The 15,994-nt window shown below is 47.4% G+C and overlaps 1 protein-coding gene across 1 annotated transcript in view; it reads left to right on the top strand.

The window, feature by feature from the left end:
- The first annotated feature begins 2,646 nt into the window (after positions 1–2,646).
- CES5A (carboxylesterase 5A) overlaps positions 2,647–15,994 on the top strand; it is a 28,891-nt gene continuing 15,543 nt past the window's right edge. Inside the window, 10 exon segments of the mRNA XM_049621215.1 lie at positions 2,647–2,664; positions 2,987–3,252; positions 5,302–5,440; positions 6,791–6,924; positions 7,394–7,547; positions 9,531–9,638; positions 11,419–11,459; positions 11,461–11,512; positions 12,577–12,717; positions 15,763–15,828. Coding sequence (XP_049477172.1) covers positions 2,647–2,664; positions 2,987–3,252; positions 5,302–5,440; positions 6,791–6,924; positions 7,394–7,547; positions 9,531–9,638; positions 11,419–11,459; positions 11,461–11,512; positions 12,577–12,717; positions 15,763–15,828 — 1,119 coding nt within the window.

Below are 15,994 nucleotides of genomic sequence, written 5' to 3'. Positions count from 1 at the left end.
GGAGGAAGGCAATCCTATTCGCAGGTAATTAGGAAGCAAGAGGTACCAGAAAAGCAAAGTTCTAAGGAGTTCAGGAGAATCTAGGAAAGGTTCTTGAAAGAGGTGGGTGTTGAATTAAGTTTTAAAGGGTAAGAAGCTAGAGAAGAAAGGCATCAGCATGTGTGTGTGTGTGTGTGTGTGTGTGTGTGTGTGTGTGTCTTAATAAGCTAGGGTTAGATTCCAGTCTAGCAAATACCACTGACGACCTACTCTATGGCCCGGACCCAAGCTAAGGGCTTTGATGCCTAAAACACTGTAAGTACCTGAACCTAGCAGCAACCAGCATGTCTATACATAGGATTTTGGTATGCTTAATGTTGAGCCTAAACCAGTAAACTCTGCAGGCACATCAGAAACATTTTAGAAATTCCCACCCCATCCCCCATTCATCTCCCAGGATTTGTGATCACTTCAAAGGTGGGCAGTTTGAATATCCAGACGTCTGGTATAGGCAGTCTCTTTCTATCTTACTCCTCAACAGCATATGTAGGGCCTGTTCACTGGATTTCAGGGGCAATTTGAGGGATTTTCAAGATTGATTTGAACCATAAGTGATTTTTGCTGAATTAAGAATCAAACCTTCAGAAAGGACTGCGCTCAAGTCCTGTTTCTGTAATTCCTGGTGCTGTCATAGGCATATCAGAAATGGAGCTGGAATTGAGGTGAAAGATATTATTTGCTGGAAGGCATCTATTCTGCAGAGGTTTACAGAGCACCTGCCTTTAGCCACATGCATCAGGCAGCCCCTTGCTCTGAGCTCGAGGAAGCCTTTCCTTGCCTATTATACAGAGTTCTGTAGCCAGCAGGCTCCTGATATGTGCTTGTGACAATCCTGCATTTCTCAGGAGGTGACCACTCTGGGAAACCTGTGCATTAGGTTGATGCTTCCCAAACCCACTATGGATATTGTCCTGCCCCCATATCTCCAGGGGGAGTGGAGCAGAAGGACACAATATCAACAAGTACGCCAGATAATTCTGATTCTACCCATCCAGCCCCAAGCATTTGGAAAACCCCATCCCAGGCCCTTTACCCTGAGGGCAGCGTGGACCCTGTTGGGAGCAGGATGGTGATGCTCCTGGGTCCTGAGCTGGATCTTCTATGACCCACCAGCAGCGCAGCGAGAACCCAGAATGCTAAGGACATGCTCCAACAGAACCATGCATGGTAACTTCACCTCTTTGGGCTTGTCTCCTCATATTTACACAGGGTGCTGGGTCTAGATCAGAATTGCAGCCAGTAGAAATACTGCATTGTGTTCATATCATCACTTTTAAAAAGTGAGGCTGCATATAAAAATTGAGAGAGATCATAGACTTCTGGTTTGGTGTACCTACATTGTCATAAGCCAAATGTTTACTGGAGTTGAGAAGCCATTGCCCCTTTAAGACAGGGCATGTGCTATCCAGTTTTCCACAGTCCCCACTGCTTCCAGTTGATCTCTCTTGGCCAGCTTCATTCACTGCTTGTTTGCTGCCTTCCTGACCTTTGCAGGCATCAGAGCTGAGGTCTTTGACTTACCTGATCCCAAATGTCTTTTCTATTTATATCATCCCATGAGCCCAGAACCTACCACATTATCCTTCACCAGCTCACTAGTTAATCATCAGCTTCTCCTTATATAAATCGGAACAGGAAAGTCTTGCTTGGCCAATTCCTCTGCAGATCTTGGTCTGATGCCTTTCTCCACCAACCCTGCATCCTGTGTCTGCCTGCTCAACATTTGTTGAGCCCTTTCTTTCTTTGACTGAAGCTCTCTGAGGCCAGCGGAGGCCGAGGATGTGCGAGGAGTTCAGGCGGTCCAGCCGGATGAGTGGGATGTGGGTGCACCCAGGCCAGACCCTGATCTGGGCTCTTTGGGTCCTTGCAGCTGTCATTAAGGGTGAGACACCCAGTGGGAGAGGAGGGCCCTCAGAAGATAGGGTAGGGGGATTTCCTTATCTTGGATGTTTTTTTTCTACTAGTGCAAACAAACTTATTTCTCAGAGGTCTCATGGTGCATGGAAAGCCATGTAGTAACCTCAGGGCACCTGACCAATCTCCTGGTGTCACTGAAAGCCCCCCAACAGAGTGTCCTTTGTGGGTGTGGGTATTGCACAGAAGATCCAGGTCCTATCCTTGGGTGCTCATACCTTGTCGAGGCTTGCAGAGCCCTCTGTCCTGGGTGCTGGGGAGGGGCAAAGGATAGAGCCCATGCTTTGTGGTACTGGCTGCCCGGATAGGACTTTCACTGTCACAGTGACGTTAGAGCAGGTAGCACCAAGACACCTGAGTCCTGCCAAGCAAGTAGCTGGGCAGTGAACTTCTCAATGCTCTATATTCTATGTGGAAACCAAGAAGCTTGCACTCTCGGTTTCCCAAAATGTCCTCCTCATATCCTGGAGGTGGATGAGCTGATGTCAGGTGGCATCTGTATGAGAACTTTTTATTTTCATTGACATCTACTTATTTTCACGTGTATTCAAAAGCGTATACTTAATTCATCAGAAGCACAGTTCCGTAGATGTTAATGCTTAGGAGTCCTCTAGGTAAGATTTTTTTAAGTTTATTAAAATTTAATTTTAAGAAAAATTAAAAAGCTAGTAGTCAGACAGGGGATGCACAGACATGCCAGCAAATGTGACGGTGAGTATGAAAATGACCAGCATGTGGGGACTCTGGGTTAGATGACTTTGTGGGACCCTAGGATCTGCAGCCCTGGCATGTATCAGTTCCAGAGTAAGAGAAATCTGTGCTGCAGAAGGGAGAGGCTACTTGTGCCCTAAGGTGACCGGAAACTTTTGTGGGTCGGTGCTATACTCCTAGTAGAAACTAAGTCGGTGTTCTTACGCAGGTGGCAATCTTGAAGGAAGCAGTGGACCTGGGTTCATTGACGGGGAGTCTAGATACTTCCTGTTGCACCGCGTCTGGGCCAACAAAGAGTGCCCCCACTGAGGGGAGCTCCTAGTTGAGCTTATTCTGGTTCTCTACCAGGCCAGCATCTGATTCCTCCCTGTGTGTCCCCTCAGGGCCAGCTGCTGATGCACCAGTGAGGAGCACCAGGCTGGGATGGGTCCGGGGGAAGCAAACCACTGTACTGGGAAGCACCGTGCCTGTGAACATGTTCCTCGGGATCCCCTATGCTGCACCTCCTCTAGGGCCCCTGCGATTTAAGCAACCAAAGCCTGCTTTGCCCTGGAATGACTTCCGAAATGCCACATCCTACCCTAAATTGTAAGAGCAGGCTCGGTCCCATGGGTGGAATGTGAACTGGGAGTGGGGACACAGCACTGAGTGGGAATAAAGGTCATGCAGCCTCCTGGGAAAGGTGGGGAACAAGAAGGAGGAGGAGGGGACGGAGGAGGACGAGGAGGACGAGGAGGAGGGTGGGTACGGGAGTAGACAAGACCTTCGGTAATCTCATGGCTCCCCAGCTGGCTGACCAGCAGAATCAGTGGTGGTGGTGTTCAGAGCATGCAGATTTCTTGGGCTCCCTTCTTGAACTTCCTAAATTGGAATCTCCGGAGCTGGGCCCAAAAAACTAGAGTCACTGAAAGGTCTCTAGGGATTTGTGGACCAATCAGGTTTGGGAACCACTACGACGGACTTACTGAGTCTCTGTCCGGGTGATTCCATGTCACCTCTCACCCAGGCTGAGGGCCTTAGGGTGAAGAACCACCTTGCAAGAGATTTCAGCTCTAGCACTCTGTGCCCAGTGCAGGGAAATCCATAGACACCTATGGAATACGTGAGTGTGTTCTGGGCCGGGAGCTCCCAGTCACTGAAAATTTTCAAGCTGAGTGAGGTGGGTGAATCCTGAGAACTTGAGCATAGGTTGAGATGGAAGACTTGAAAATCCTCAAGAATCTTCTGAAACTCAGATTTTGTGAAGTCCTCACATTGGGCCACGCCGGTTCCTTGCCTTGGCGGTCCCAGGCAGAAGGAGTACCCTGGTTTTAGGAAGTGCCCTAAGCCACAAAGGAGACCCCATGTGGCCCAGCGACTGAGGAACTAAGCTGAAACTCATCTGTTCATTCATTCAGTTATTCATTCAACTAATATCCATTAAGAGCCAGCTCAGTAACTTCCTCTCCATTAAGCTCTGGCAGATACCACAGTGGGCTGGTCACAGCTTCCCTGAAGGAACCTGGGGGCTGGTGGGGGTGGCAGGGGTGGAAATAACAGCAATAATTAAAATATAGAGTGACAAGGGCAACCTTAGGGGATCAGAAAATGGTGCTGAGAAGGAACCACCTAGCCTCACCTTGTGGGGAGGTCAGGGATGGCTGTGTTGAAAGCAGCGAGGGCTTGATTTCTGGTAAACAACATACAAAAGGGCAAAAAGGCATAAGCACTTGTCTGGGGTTAAATTTGCAGCGATGGTTTCCCACCGCCTAATCTGTACACTATTTTATTAAAAAAACAATTAACATTCATGGAGCACTGAAGTATAGTAGAAATCACATATGTAGACTCCTTCAATCTTATTGCATAGCAAGCAGGCTCAGTGCTAGGGGCTATGAAGTACTGAGGTGACCAAAACAGAGTCCTAGGCTTTAAGCTGCTCCCATTTGAGTGGGAAAGCTGGTAACACCCATGTACAAGCCCAGGAGAACTTCTAGGAAAGAACACAGCATGTACAGCGGTCTCCAAAGAAGAGCTGTGGTCTAACTGGAGAAATCTCAGAAGGCTTCTTGAAGGAGGTGGCACTTGCACTGAATCTGAAAGAAAGGAAAGAACACGGGCAAACAAACATGAGGAGAGAACAGTCTGGGCATAGGGACCAGCTTGAGCAAATGTTTGAATGCAGGAATCTCCTTGTACATATACCTCTATTGGTCCCTGGTAGAAAAGCCTAGAGGTGTCTTTTTGTTCCTCTGGGTGCAGAAGAGGGAGCTACTAGAGTAATACCCTTGATTTGCAGCCCAGGGTCTTGCCCTTTAGTTTGGGGAATTGTTGAGTCATCTTGAATCTTTATGTGTGTGTCTGGGGTTATGGTAGCGGGTGTGGGCATGGGTGGGTACTGGAGGTTAATGGCACAATTATTCTGCACAACATACTCTCCTACCCCCAAGCCAGATCAAAGAGAATCATAGTTTGTTTCTTTGTCTGTGCCACTATGGCGGGGGCCAGGGAGATGATTAGACTCTGTACCAATAGCTCCCATATGCCTCTTCTGCTCAGACATAGGACACCAGGCCTCCCTGCCGTCATGGGACCTGGCCCCTCCCAGGCAAGTGTGCTGACAGCAACTCTGAGGATTTTTCCTTTTTTTCCTCCAAGATGCTCCCAGGACTTAGAGTGGCTGGTCTCCTATCAACACATTCTCAAACTGCATTACCCCAAATTGGAAGCGTCCGAAGACTGCCTGTACCTTAACATCTATGCGCCAGCCCATGCGGACAATGGCTCCAACCTCCCTGTAAGGCTGCCTGCCATGCGGGGGGCTCCAGCTAGCAGGTTCTCGGCCAGGGGCCCAGGAGGAGTGGCTGGGTGTCTAGAATCCAACCTACCCCCTGTTGGGTAAAAGAGAAATGTAATCACTTGCACATCAATAATTTTCTTAAAAAGTCATTTAATGACAGATTCCCTCTAACTTCCTTTCTGATTGCTTCTTTATTGGCAGGAACTTGACCTTCAATTTTTATTTTGTTTTGATTTTCCCCTCTGTTGAGTATTTAATGGTCTGTAAACATTTAGAAAGACTGCTTACAAGGACTCTGTTTGGGAAATCCTTTAAAGAGGATATACACCTTCCAATTTTTCTGTTTGCAACGAGGACAGGTAATAATACTAAGTATTTCATTTAGGAATGTAAAATATCTCTGTATAAGTGAGTAGGAAAGCCATCATCTCTCCCCCATGCCACTGCAATGAGAGACTCACTCTATTGGATCATAACAACAACATATATTGAGCAATTGACTGTGTGCCAGGCACAGTACATTATCTCATTTAACCCCCACAGTAATCATGGGTAAAGATTACTGGACCCATAGTACAGATTAAGAAGATGAGGCACAGGGATGGCATAAATGCCTTGTACACACAGTGAGTAGAAATTCCCGTGTCAAAGCCAGTGCTTTGTCTGGTTCTCCCTTATCCCCCATGGCTGGCCCAAGACTTGTAGTCCCTAATATGACCTTAAAAAAGAGAATGAAAAAGATATATTTGTAAGTATATGAATCATGATAGTACCATGTGAATGTTTTATGTTGCCCAGTCCCAATTTTTCTAATTGATATAGTAAAGTTTTCACACTTCTCTTCCCTTTTTTTTTCTCTCCTCGCTTCGCTTCTCTCTGTAGGTAGTGGAAAGAGTAAAGTTAAAACAGTTTAAGCGGATTTTGCTCTCCACAGGGCTTACAATGATTTCTGTCTTCGTGTGGGTCACAAGTTCAGTGATATTTGGTTAATACTTTCTGAGCACTTGAAATTGTTCTAAGAACTTAAATGCAGAATCTTGTTGAAATCTCATGATAGCCCATAAGATGAGATACTTTCATTCTTCACATCTTACAGATGAGAAAAATGAGCCTCAGAGAGGTTAAGTAATCTTCCCAGCATCACACAGTTTGTCAGTGGCAGAGCTGGGAATCAAACTCAGGCCTCCATGCTCACCCCTTGGCCTTCTTCAAAAGACATAATCTCTCATGCTTTTAGAAAGGAAAGTGAGACACCTATATTTCCCTAAAGAAGGAAGGTCCCAAATGTATGGGGAGGGGGTATGAATGCCTGGCAGGCCAACTGGAGGGTTCCTCTCCCTTCTACAGGTCATGGTGTGGTTCCCCGGGGGTGCCTTCAAGATTGGCTCAGCCTCCTTCTTCGATGGGTCCGCCCTGGCTGCCTACGAGGACGTGCTGATCGTGACTACCCAGTACCGGCTAGGAATATTTGGTTTTTTCAAGTAAGTGTCCCTGAGAGCTTGACACCCCAGGTTCCCGAGGCACAGCTGTATGGCAGCCACAGGGGATTCAGTGCCCAGCTGCGTAAGGAAGAATGAGCCTTCAGTGGCACTGAATAACTGTGACCCGAATTAGTGAGGTAATCTTTGCAGCTATAACAGATAAACTCCCAAGTCTTGGTGGCTTAAAACAATAAAAATCTCTTTCTCACTCAAGTAAGGTCCAACTGAGTGATCCTGACTGACAGACATCTTTTCACATGGTCAGTCAAGGACCTGGCTCCTTCCCGTCTTGTGACTCTGCCCTCCTTTCGGGGCCTAGACCCTCTGCGTCTGGCCAGCAGATGGACGAACAGCAGGGAAGATCCTGCAAAGGAGTGGCCACCCACCCACAGCCTCCACCTTGAACTCCTTGAGCGGCAGGAAGCAGATTGCAGCCCACTGAGTATTCTCACCCTACTTCTGGCCCCAGCACAGGGGATGAGCATGCCCGCGGGAACTGGGCCTTCCTGGACCAGGTGGCCGCCCTAACCTGGGTCCAGGACAACATCAAGTTCTTCGGTGGTGACCCACGCTCCGTGACCATCTTCGGACAGTCAGCGGGAGCCATCAGTGTTTCCAGCCTCGTGAGTTCTTCTCTTTGGGATTTGAACGGACCTTGGTGGGGGAGGTTGCAAAAATGAGGACCATGAATCACTTATAGCTGACTGGTGCTTTCCTGTGAAACAAACACTTTTATACACATTGTCTCCCTCAAGCCTCACAGAGAGAGTTAGGGGCTCTCTGTCATTTTGTGGACAAGAGCTGTCATCAGGAAGAGTTTAAATGAATTACCCAAGATCACATCCTGAGTAATAGTTTGAAGAAAAATCCCTTATATTTATAAGGTGGAAGCCCTGGTGTCCAATTACCAGGACTGGTAATTACTTGTTTAATAGGAAAGTTCAGCTAAAACTTTTTAAAAAAAGGATGCATATAACATTTTATTTTATTTTTTTAATTTTTTTAACGTTTTTTATTTATTTTTGAGACAGAGAGAGACAGAGCATGAACGGGGGAGGGGCAGACAGAGAGGGAGACACAGAATCAGAAGCAGGCTCCAGGCTCTGAGCCATCAGCCCAGAGCCCGATGTGGGGCTCGAACTCACGGACCGCGAGATCGTGACCTGAGCTGAAGTCGGACACTTAACCGACTGAGCCACCCAGGCGCCCCTATACATTTTATTTTATTTATTTTTTATTTTTTTTAACGTTTATTTATTTTTGAGACAGAGAGAGACAGAGCATGAACAGGGGAGGGGCAGAGAGAGAGGGAGACACAGAATCCGAAACAGGCTCCAGGCTCTGAGCGGTCAGCACAGAGCCCGACGCGGGGCTCGAACTCATGGACCATGAGATCATGACCTGAGCCGAAGTCGGACGCTTAACCGACCAAGCCACCCAGGTGCCCCATTTTATTTTAACTTCAAGGAGAAAGTGTACATTTCTCTATCAGTGGTTTGGTATATAGTGTGGTATCTTTTCAAGGTTGGTCTGCTGGCTAGAGGTCCAGCGTGGTTCTCTGGCATAAACCACCCATTGGAATCATGGTCCTCTAATTACGGTTTCAGCTTCTTTACAGTGAGCATGAATTTTAAAAGATGCGTGCTTTGTAGTCTGTGAATGAGGTGCATTTATGGAATTTTCCGCTCCCCGCCACCGCACCCAACGTATTTTACTCTTACCTTTTTCACACCTAATTTGCCGGCAGTATTTTTCAGCTACTTGTCTTTATCACAGGTTTCTTTCCCCCAAACATAGTTTTGTTTTCTTTTCTTACACACATACTTCACTGGTTCCCGCAGTATTTCATTGATTATGTAATTACAGTAGCAAGTGTAACTGACCAAACAAGTGAGGAAGCAAACACACCTGCCTCTTGGCCAGAAACTTGTGGGAATAGAAACCTGTGGTGGTGCTAGAAAATAGCCCACTGGCTCTGAGTGCTTGGCATCTCCAGGGTCACATGTTCATCACAAAAGTCTGTTACAGAGAAGTGGTTTAAGAGAGCTTCCACGGTGTAGCACTTGACAATATACAAGATATTTTTGTATCTTCAAAATAATTCAGTAAGGTGAATTATAATCACTCAACTTTACACATATGATGACAACCCCCGTTTCGTGGGTGCATGCTGTCCGACCAGGCATTGTGCAAAGCCTTCTATATTTGTTACTTCTGCTCTATGCCACAATTCTGTGATATGTGCTCCATTTTTCCTTCCAGTTTTGCAAGAAGTAAATTGATGCTTAGAAATGTGAAACAATTTGCCTGAGATTCCCCCAGCTAGGAAATGAACCAGCTAGCAAGCAATCACACACCAGGATGTTTGACCTCAAAGTTCCTGAGGCACCTGGGGCTCAGACAGGTTAAATAATTTGTCCATACATCCATGGCTAGTCCTTGAGTCCCCAAACCAGGGCTTTTTTTTTTTTTTTTTTTTTTCTGTAAGCACAAAGCTTTTAAGGAGGCTTCCTGGGAAGGTTTCTTTAAGGAAAGGTGGGTGGTGTATGTGCTGGATGGAGAGTCCCCTGCATAACTTTTCCTGGTCTCTTGTGTTCTGTCTCCAGATTCTGTCCCCCATGGCCAATGGCTTATTCCACAAAGCCATCATGGAGAGTGGGGTGGCCATCCTGCCTTTAGTGATGAGATCCCCTGGTGATGAGAGGAAGAAGGATGTAGGTATCTCGTTAACACCTCTCCTCTACTTGGTCAGGGGAGAATGTGGTCAGGTGTCGATAGACCATGTGCTTGGCAGTCCTACTGACCATGGTCAAAAGAATCTGATGCTGGCCAAGGTGAACCTTATTGCTCTATGGGAGGCCTGGTTTGACAGAAAATAGGTCCCCAGTGAAATACTGTTGGTGTGCGTGAATGTGTGTGAGTGTGTGTGTGTGTGTGTGTGTGTGTACATGAGTGTCTATGTAATTGTTCTGACATCTTATTCATTATTCTTCGCTTAGGGTATATAACTCAGTCCCCTGTGTTATATACGGCTCATGTCCTATATCGACTCCACTCTATCTAGAGTACTCTGTTAAGAAAGATTCTTAGGCTGTTTCCAATTCAGTGGGAAATAACACTGTGACTGATTCTTGTTGCCTGGCATGAGATTGTGAGGGGGTGGTGAGGCATATGCCCCAGACTTTTGTCATCTGTCATCTTGGTTAGTGCTCTAGCGGACAGTGAGGACCTGGAGACCAAGGTCTCTTGCATCTTTCATGTCCCGGCATGATTCCTGGTGCATACTAGGTGACTATTGCTGTTTGCTGAATGAATGAGTTAACAAATGAGCTGATTCGGTCAATGAAGATTAAGCACGGGGCTGTGGAGCCACCTCCTGGGGACTATGCATTTTCGTGGTGCATTTGCTTGAACACCTGATAGAAAATGACAGTGCACACCACAAGCAGAGACATGGAGTCATAATATTGTAAAAATACTCTCAATGCATCGGGAATATTGATTTGGGGAACATGACGTATCAACTTTCAGTTTGTGCCTCTGTTTGTTCATTTAGCACACGTACGCTGAGTGTCCATAGTCCTCCCAGCTCTATGCTAGGACCTGTGGGTTTATAAATGGGAAGGGCTACACTGACTTCAGAAGACCATAATCATTTTACGACAAAGGTTTTTAACCTGAAATCCATGGGTAGTTGGGAGATGGTCCTTGAGCTCCTACAGTTGTACGTTGTGTGTAGATTCTATATGTTTGTGCATTTTCCCAGGGAGAGGGTTTGTAGCTTTCGTTGGATTCTCAGAGCATTCATGACTCCCAGACACTTGGGGGGCCACCACTTTCAAGGGATGAGCTCCCACGGAAAGTTCAACGACTGCGCAAGGCAGTGTTTGTGAAAAGGCTAGGTAGAGAAGGTGGGAATCCTTGAGGTAACAGGAAATCAGAGGAGGAAGGGGTTCATGGGAGCTGCAGTGGTCTGAAAGGACATCTCGGAGGAGCCAGGGATGAGTGGAATTGATGTGAGACAGGAAAAGCTGTTCAGGGTATTCTAGGCTGTGGTGGGGATGAGGCTTAACAGAGCTGACAGGCTGGCACTGAGCCAGAGTCATGCCTCAACTGACAGTTAAGTCATGCTTGCAAAGCTGCTCCTCACGCTTGGGGCTCCTGGCTCCACTCAGCATCCCAGAGTTGGGCGCCTGGACTCAGTGGAGGCCTACTGCCAGTGGAGCCAACATCATCGGACTGGTCTCCCCATGGCCAGGAACCTTGACTCTGTTCCACAGCCACAGGCTGACACACCACCTCCCCCTACTCCAGCGGTTGCTAAAGATGACAAGGAGAGTCAGGCAAGAGAACAAAGAGGTACAGTGCCCGCCTGTCCTCAGGGGGCGGGGAGGGGCAGCAGGCTTCATGTATGAAGGATCTAGGACTCTTCACTTTTCATTTTCTTGGCGACTTTCCATGCTGTGCTCTGACCTGGTCCTTCTCTGGCAACAGTTGCAGGTGCTTGCGCATATCTGTGGTTGCCATGCGTCTGACTCTGCAGTGCCTGAGGGCAAAACCCCCCGAGGAGTTGTTGGACATCAGCAAGGTGAAGAGGGGCGGGAGGGTTTGGGGGCAGGGTGGTGCTTGGAATGGAAGGGCAGACAAACCCCACCACTCTCTTACTTACTTTGATATGGGATTTGGAAAGATGGAGGTTGGGATTCATAGTAATGGCTGTAGAATGTACAGAACCATGATAGGTCATTTAAAGAACTTGATGGGCCAGGGATGCTGCCTAGCCAGGAGAAGATCCAGGAAAACACAAATGTTGTCTTTAAGTCACTGGGAAGAGGGACTTCCCCTGTTCCACATGCTGCCAGAAGCTAAAATCAGTGTCGAGTGTGAGTTCTGTTAGGAAGCCATTTTGGCTTGGTATAACCAGGAAATTTCTAAAAACTCTGAAAAAGGGCCAGCACCTTTAGAAGATAGTGAGGCACCCCCCTCTGTAGGTATGTAAGCAGAGTCTAGATGACCACTGACAAATTTCAGTCACTGGACTGAATCAGCTCTTTGTGCCCCTTCCACTAGTGAGAGCTTCTGATGGTCCTTGGAAGAGCAAGGTCATTATCTGTCAGATTCCAACAATTGTGAAATACTTTGTTGGCATGGATGAAGGGTCCGCTGTGAGTTGTGCTGGAGCCTGGGAGCTGGATAACAAGTCCTTGACCCGATGGAGTGTGAAAGGTCTTCTGTGTGCTCCCCGCCATCCCCACTCCCAAACAGAGACCCCCAAAAAACGTGGATAAAGCCAGGTGTTTCCTCCTGAGACCCAAGACTCAGCCAGATCAAAGGCACAGTGCTGAGGAGGACATCTCAGGAAGATGCGCATACTAATTCCCACTACTGTGGCCACTCCCCTGTCCCCTGCTCACCACTCTGCCTGCTGCATTTGGTCAGAGGTTCTCAAAGAATTTGAGCCCCTTTGCCTAAGCAAGTGCAGGGCCGGCCAAGCAGAACTGATACATCAGGATGGGCCAACTGTGGCTTTTTCCTTTCTTAATGTAGTTTGACCACTGCTCGGCGGGTTGGGTCTCCTTGGCTGGGGGCTTGGGGACAGCAGATTTTGTGAACAGAAGCAGATGTTGATTTTTCTCTTCTTCCTTATTCCAGAAAATCACGTTTTCCATTCCAGTGGTTGATGAGTTTTTCTTTCCTGATGAGCCTCTAGCCCTATTGACTCAAAAAGCATTTAATTCAGTTCCTTCTATCATCGGAGTCAATAACCACGACTGTGCCTTCCTGCTGCCCACGGTAAGGATCCCAGCTGTCCTTCCTGTCGCTTCCTCAGCGGTGTGGCAGCTGTATGTGCTTCCACAGCTCAGCACTGCCAGCAAGGACGCCAAGTGTCATGCGGGAGCCCGGAAGCCAAGGACACGGTGATGCCCCTTCCCCTCTCTGAAGGAGGGTAGCTGAGGATTGAGGGCAGCCGGAGTCAGCATCTGCCCTGCTCCTCATACAAGGTTCATGGAGAAAGAAACAACTCTATGAAAAAAGTAAGAGAGGATGGATCCATTCGAGCTTTGTTCAAAACATCACAAATGATTGTTTCAAATGAGCACAGTTACTACTTCAAAGATGAATTTCATGCAGGTTTGGAAAACGTTCAGGCCTTTACATTTTCGTGTGCGTACATTTTCGTGTGCGGTTATGAAATTTTGACTTCCAAGAATGCTCTCTGGGTTTGTACAAGTTGCGAAATCACTGAATTGTCTTATTCATTCAACAAGTATGAAGCGAACATTTACTTTACGCTCTACACCCTGGTAAAAAGCAAGCATTCAACAGTGAACAAGTCATGCAGTCCCAGCTTTCTGCAGGCTCACATCCTACTGGGGAGGCCCAGATGAAATGGACAGTTGAAAAGATGGTTTCCGGAAGTGTAAGTGCTAGGAAGGACATAAACTGGTGGGAGAAGGTCTTTAGGGAGGAGGAGGGGTGGTCAAGAAAGGCTTCTCCAAGGAGGGATTATTTGTGCTCAGGCTGAGTCCTGAGAAGGAGCCATGGTTTCTTGACCCTGCCATTTAAAGAAGACCCTGTTGATTTGAAAGAAACTTTTCATCTGTCCTCAGAAGGGTAGGAATGCTCAAACCCATAACATCATCACAGCGCAGTCATGGAGACCAACCTCCTCCTTTCAAGCTGAGGGAGATGTGGTTATGAAATCCAGAGGCTTGTCAAGGTTCAAGGCTAGTTGGTGGCTGGTTAGAACCAGAACCCTGAGTTCATCGGGCTATTAAAGGCCTGTTCTACCATTATTAATGTGACTTACAGAGCAATGTTTTGGAGTAAGTGGGAGTGAGGATCTTTCTGCTCGTGTTGCAAATGAGGCATCTGAGTCACAGACTGTGGCTTCAGCAAGGCCTTTCGATGCTACCAGGTTTGTGCTAGAAAGAAAAAGGCAGGTGCTACCGATGACACCACCACCATAACCACTGCAGCCAGTCCCGAGCTCTTCCACGTGCCCAGTGTGTACCATCTGTCCAACAACTTGCAAATGGGCATTGTTATTCCTGTTTTTCAGTTAAAGAAACTTAGTCTCAGAAAGGCTAAAATTCCTTCCCCAAAGTCTCCCAGCTGGGGGAGGAGACAGTGTTGTGTAATTTCTTCATGCATTTAGGCTCTGCCATTAAATGTTGGGTTCTCTGGTAACCTGCTGTGTGACCTTAAGTGAACTGCCCAACCTCTCTGAACCTTCGTTCCTTAATCCGTGGTATAGGATGATCTTAACTACCTGCTTCACAAGCACACTTCAGTAAATGTTAGCTATTGGAATTATTCAAGTGGCAGGATGGGAATTGGTGCCTGGGTCTGCATAGCTCAAAAGCCTGCATCAGTGTGGATAGTTCATGTGACCTCGCAGCGACATCCACTGCTGACCATTGGAGACCATAGGAAATCCTCCAAAATTCCCTCCAAATCCTTCAGCTGCTGAACATATAGAGAGGTTCTTAGTGGTTGAAATACACGTGTAGATAAATTGAATGATTCAGGAGTTTCCCTCAGATTCCAGGAGACAGAGATGTTTAAATATTTACCCTCGTGATTTATTATCTCAAGACTTTCAGCAGAAAATGTCAAAGCGAAATTCATTTGACAAGTGGAGAGTATTTCTACCCTCTCATGTTTTTAAGCTGTAATACTGGCCCGGGAGGGGTCTTTTAACAAGTAATTACTCCTAGCCCTTACTATGTACCAAGCATAGCCTATGTTCTTTTTAAAAAATATTTATTTATTTATTTATCTATCTATCTATCTATCTATTTATTTATTTAGAGCATACGTGCATGACCAGGGGAGGGGCAGAGAGAGAGGGAGAGAGAGACTGGGCCCAAGCAGCCTCAGCACTGTTAGTTAGCAAAGAGCACGACGTGGGACTCGATCTCACGAGCTGGGAGATCATGATCTGAGCTGAAATCAAGAGTCAGACGCTTAACCGACTGAGCCACCCAGGCACCCAAGAAAAGCCTCTGCTCTTAACCACCAGTCTTGCCACCTCACTGGCTCTCTGCAAACTGCTGGCATCTCAGAGGCCCTAATTGTAAAGATCTCTAGAAAGAGAACAATAAACCAGTAGTTTGAGATTTTTCTGGCCTCTCTTTGAATGTGGTGTCAAAGCCGAGCTGTAGCCTGTATTAGTTTGCCCGGGCTGCCACAGCAAAACACCACAGACCAGGTAGCTTAAACAACAGAAACTTATTTTCTCACAATCCCAGGGGCTGGATGTCCAAGATCAAAGTGTCAGCAGGCTTAATTTCTTGTGGGGCCTCCCTCCTTGGCTTGCACGAAGCCATCTTCTCCCTGTGTCCCCACATGGTCTTTCTTCTGTATGCACACACCCCGACGTCTCTGTGTGTCAGAATTTCCTCTTCCTATAAGGACACCAGTCAGGTTGGATTAGGGCCCAACTAAAGTCCTCCCTTTGATTTCATCACTTCTTGAAAAACGTGGTCTCCCCTCTATCACACTCTGGAGTACTGGGGGTTAGGTCTTCAACGTGGGAATGGGGGTTGGGGGGCACATTTCAGCTCATAACACGGTCTTTCCACAGGGCAGCCACTCGGGCCCCACAAGGCCACAGGTATGGCAGGGAATGGCTGCCTTTAGCAAGTGTGAGAAGAGACTGTCATTGCTCCGACCCACTGAGGCCACTCCTGCATGTCGCCCCCTGGGGACTAAATGGGTTCCTGCTCTTCCCAGCCTCCCCTCTAAAAGGCAGGCCCCTCAGCCCTCAGCAAGACCACTTTCCCTTCTGGTGTATTGAGGTGCTCACGGAGGATGCCCTACTTCTCTCCACAGGAGTTTCCTGAGATCCTCGGGGGTTCCAACAGGTCTCTGGCCCTCCACTTCATACACACATTCCTGGTAAGTGAGCCTGGGCAACTGTGACTCGTCAGAGATTCACCTATTTAACAGACCTCCTCGGGGCACACTCAGCAGTAGGGGCTGGGGCTACAGTCATTCCTCGTTCACTCATTCAGTGAATCTTTGCCAAATAGAGTACCACAGTCCCTTATTCACGATCTCAAAA

The sequence above is a fragment of the Panthera uncia genome (assembly GCF_023721935.1).
Source record: "Panthera uncia isolate 11264 chromosome E2 unlocalized genomic scaffold, Puncia_PCG_1.0 HiC_scaffold_19, whole genome shotgun sequence".
NCBI classification, from domain to species: Eukaryota; Metazoa; Chordata; class Mammalia; order Carnivora; family Felidae; genus Panthera; species Panthera uncia.
This window is presented reverse-complemented; position numbering and strand designations above follow the sequence as displayed.